This window comes from Carlito syrichta, unplaced genomic scaffold, assembly GCF_000164805.1.
Source record: "Carlito syrichta isolate Samal-C Ts95f unplaced genomic scaffold, Tarsius_syrichta-2.0.1 Scaffold315938, whole genome shotgun sequence".
Classification (NCBI taxonomy): Eukaryota; Metazoa; Chordata; class Mammalia; order Primates; family Tarsiidae; genus Carlito; species Carlito syrichta.
In genome coordinates this window covers 219,935-224,256 of record NW_007260034.1, presented here as the reverse complement: position 1 = coordinate 224,256, position 4,322 = coordinate 219,935, and the positions used below count along the sequence as shown (strand labels likewise).

Genomic DNA, 4,322 nt, shown 5'->3' with positions numbered 1-4,322 from the left:
CTGGAGGTGGTGCGGCTGGGGATGGCGATGGTGGTCTCCCAACTCCTTCACTTCAGCCCACTCTTCTGCATGCAGCAGGCGGGACATTGCACTGCGAGTGCTCGGAGGCGCAGAGTCGCAGGCAGCGCTGCCACGCCGGTTCAACCAAAAAAAAAAAAAAGCCCTTCCTGGGTCTCTTCTGCAACGTCTTATTTATTTATTTATCCTCCTCGACCCTCCCCCACCCACTCGGAGATCACACACCAGGTCGCGTGCAACGAAGCTTCTCCGGTTGCTGAAGGCGCTGCGCCCCTTTAAGAAGCGGCACGCGCCACTCGGTCTCCCCCCGCTCCCCTCCCAGCCCCCTCCTCGCGCCGGTCGCGTGTCTGCTCAGCCAATGGAGGGCGCGGGCAGGCGCGTGCGAGCAGCCAATCAATGAGTTTTTACACCCCGAGAAAAGTTCCTCGGTGCGGAGGACCCGAGCGCCTGCTCAGAGCTCCCCCACCTTTCTTTTAAGTTCGTCAGATTCATATGTTAATTGCAGGGCTGTAATTCTACTCTGGTGAGTGTCACAGCCCTAGGGGCGGGGGTGCAGGAACCCGTGCGGAGCAGGCTCCCGGCTGGTGCCAGAGCCGCCGACTCCGGTCAGACCTGAGCGGCCGCAGGGCGTGCGTAGGGCGAGGCTGGGCGCGCCCGACGCCCGGGTACACTCGCCGCGGACCGAGGCACCCCCGCCCCGTGAGCCTCCAGGCCGGGATCACAGCAGCCGCTGTAGATGCCCAGAGCTTCAACATCCTCCGTGCAGAATACGACGCGTGTATGTATACACATGTCAGTGTGTATACATCTCTCACGAATGCTCCTAGATATGTAACTGCTGAATGAGGTCGATCGTTTAAAATTGCTGTTAGGATAAAGGGGGGGGGGGAACCCAACTTCACCTGTCTCAGATTATGCGTCTTAATTTTACTACGGAGTTTCATTTTTTGCTTCAGATCTCTTAGTTCGACTTCGTTATGTGACCTTTTTCTTAATGGAAAGTAAAGACGTGGTAGAGTCACAGGACTCCAAATTCCAGGTCCCCCAATCTTCTCTGGCTCCCTTTCCCAGCACCCTGCCGCCAATTGGGGTTGTGACATGCAGAAAGCGCTCCGCCGAGTTTAACTTTGGGAAAGGGGTGTTACAGTATTATGGAGAGTTCCAATATGCACAGTAGAGCTGCTCACTGAATGCTGAGCCAGGGGAGGCTACCCACAGAAAAAAAGGCACCTGGGTTCCCAGTCATTTCTAACACTTTCAAGGCTCTGAAGCCCTCAGTTACCCACCCTCCGCCTTGGGAGCCCTTGGTTTACTTCGGCGCGTGGCTTCTAAGGCAAACGCCCAGAAACCACAACTTAACCTCCCCCTCCGTTTAGTTAGGGCGTGCAGAAATCCCGGGAGGTCCTTGGAGAGGCTGGGACGCTACCTCCCAGGTGAGCACCCCGCTGGGGTTCCATTAGCCTCGGCTCCACGAGTCACAGCGAAGAGCCAATCAGAAGCTTCCCGGCTCCGGGCACGCCCCGGCTTGCGACTTGCGCGCCCCGGCCCGCGCGCCCTTCGGCTCCGCCTCCGGAGCGCGGGAGTGGGATGTGGCCATCGGGTGCCCAGGTTGCTTTTGACTTTCGCGGTGACTGATGTCCGAAAGGAGCCTCGTACTTTAGGAAAGATAGTGAAAAGAAGAGCCAACAGAAATAGCTGGCTGGAATCCGTCTTTGCAGTGTCCAGAGGCGACTGAAAGTTGTTCTCGTTCATATTCGCAGGGACTTGATAAAACCTGCCATCTAGAACTCCTTGGGCAGGAGAATTTCTGGCATTGGACTGGATCTCTCTCTCCCTCTCTCTCTGTTTCTCTCTCTGTCTCTGCCTTTCTCTGCCTCCCTTGTGTGTTTCTTTCTGTCTTTTCTCTCTCTGTTTCTTCTCTCTCCCTCTCTCCATTTTTCCCTCTGTCTCTCTCTTTCTCTTTCTCCCTCTTTTTCTCTCTCCCTCCCTCTCTCTCTGTCTCTTTGTCTCTCTCCTGTAAAGATATAGAAGAGTAGAATGGAGTGTTAAAATGATATGTAATATATCATTTTCACCTGTCTCTTCTTCACCTTTGTCTATATGCCAATGTGTAGCGCTGAGCCTACCTTAAGAGACAGGTCAGAGCTGGCTTCTTATGTGAATGTTTAGGCTCTGCTGAAATAAATATATTAAATCACACACATAAAAACAAACAAAAACCCAAACCTAACCCGAAAATCATCGATGAGAATAAAGAAAAATAAAAAGTCATCTAGTGTCTTTTTGGGGAAGAAAATTCTCCAGTCTTTTGGTGATTTGGACTGGGTACTTTTGAAATCAAATACTGATGTTGTTACTATAAATAATATTACTATAAAAATACACTCTTTGAAAAAGTAGTTGCTGGTAGCTGTGAGTGCGGAAATGGAACCATCAGCTCTTTATGTAAGCAGTTAAAGAATGAAAGTATCAGTCATGCATATCACAGTTTATTCTTGGACTTACCCCAGCTGTATCAGCTGAAAGTTAGTCCTAAAATTCTTTCACACAATGTCACTACCAAATGTGTAGGATATGCACATTTTCCTTGGGCTTGCTCATACAAACTTTGTATCTGTACTTTAAATATTACTGTATAACTTCAAAATATTCAATTTTCTTGGAACTTCAACAGTTTTATGGGTTGGAGTCAAATATTTACTGAAAACATAGAATATTGACCCTAATTTGCCAGGCTTATGTATAATCATTAATATTATTACTGTTTTGAAGCAAATACCAATTTTTAGGTGAGTAAATTAGAGTGTCCCAATAATATGAGGTACATTAATAGTTTTGGTAGTTTATGGTAACATACATTTCTTTGACCCTTAAAATAAACAGGGAGCTGTTTTTCTTCCCCTTCCCTTCCCTTTTCTTCTCTTCCATTAGGTGGGGCTGAAGAAGCTTGACATCTGAACTGGTGAAGGGGAAATGGAGCTCTAGACATGGGGTTGGAGCCTGAATAGTGTGACCAGGGTGTTAAGGAGGGTTCATGGCATAGGACACCAAATGGAGTATTTTGGGGGTTTGAATGGTGGCAGTCACAGCCCAGCTGGGGTATCCCAGTTTGAGCAGAGAGGGCTTGTGTGTGTGTGTGGGGGGGGGGGGGCTGCCAGATTAGTCACACATGAATGAAAAAAGTAAATATTCATGAATGAAAAAAATAAATATTTGATTACAAGAATAGGTTTCTCACTGTCAGAGAAGGGTACAAATACAGAAATGTAGGAAGCTGTGGTGTTGGATTCAAATTGGAGATTTGGATATGAATTTATAATTTTCAATATATATGAATAGATGATAAATATGCATATAAATGTGTGTGTGCATGTGTGCCTTTTTATTTTTGAGCTCTTTTCACTTTCAAGGCTGGAGATCTGCAATGAGCATATCTAGTTCCTAGATTTTAATTTCTAAATATAATGTTCCACTAAAGAGTCACAGTTCCTGAAAATATGGATTGATTTCAGAGAGGGAGCAGAAAAACACACCAGCCGAATGAAAAACATTTTGTTCTGTAAGAAATAAAGAAGTATTCAAAGAAAGATGGAGACATATCAAAAGTTCACAGAAGTTTGCTTGAAGCAGCTTCTCCCAACAACATATACATAGTATCAGAATAAGTAATGATAGTGACAGATGACCTTTCTGAGAAATAAAGGAATCTATCCATCCTAAACAGAATAATTCACTGAAGTTTGATAAATACTTATTAGCTACAAAATACTTATTAATTGCAAATGAAAGAAAATGGACTCTACCATGAAAATGTATGGCAGACACCAACTTAAGTGATCAGAGTGAACATAACTAGCAGTGGAGCAGAATAAATTTATGTGCCATTTGTTGGAATTCAGAGAATGCATCATTATGTCTATTACTTACTGCTGAAGAGCAATATCCCAAATTCAGTCAAGAGAAAACATCAAACCAATCCAAACTGAAAGACATTCTGGAAAACAACTAGGCTGTAATCTTTAAAAGTATCAAGATCATATAAGACAAAGTCTCAGGAACTATTCCAGGCAAGAGGAAGATACAAAGACATAATAAGTCTGATGTCCAATTCTCAACTGGGCCCTATTCTAATAAAGAATGATCATGGAAACAATTGACAAAACTTGATGTTTGAGAGAGAGAGAGAGAGAGAGAGAGAGAGAGAAATAAAGAGTTAAGTTAATTTTGTAATTTTGATGGTTGTATTGTGGTTTGTGGTTATATCAGAGAGCATCCTCCTTTTTAGGTAATACTCATTAAAGTAT

The 4,322-nt window shown here is 45.0% G+C and overlaps 1 protein-coding gene across 1 annotated transcript in view; it reads right to left on the bottom strand.

Annotated features, from left to right (window-relative positions):
- The window catches only part of ATOH1 (atonal bHLH transcription factor 1), a 1,110-nt gene extending 1,023 nt beyond the window's left edge, over positions 1-87 (bottom strand). Inside the window, exon 1 of the mRNA XM_008073534.1 lies at positions 1-87. This exon is cut by the window's left edge and continues 1,023 nt beyond it. Within this exon, the coding sequence (XP_008071725.1) occupies positions 1-87 (87 nt within the window).
- Positions 88-4,322: the final 4,235 nt, after the last annotated feature.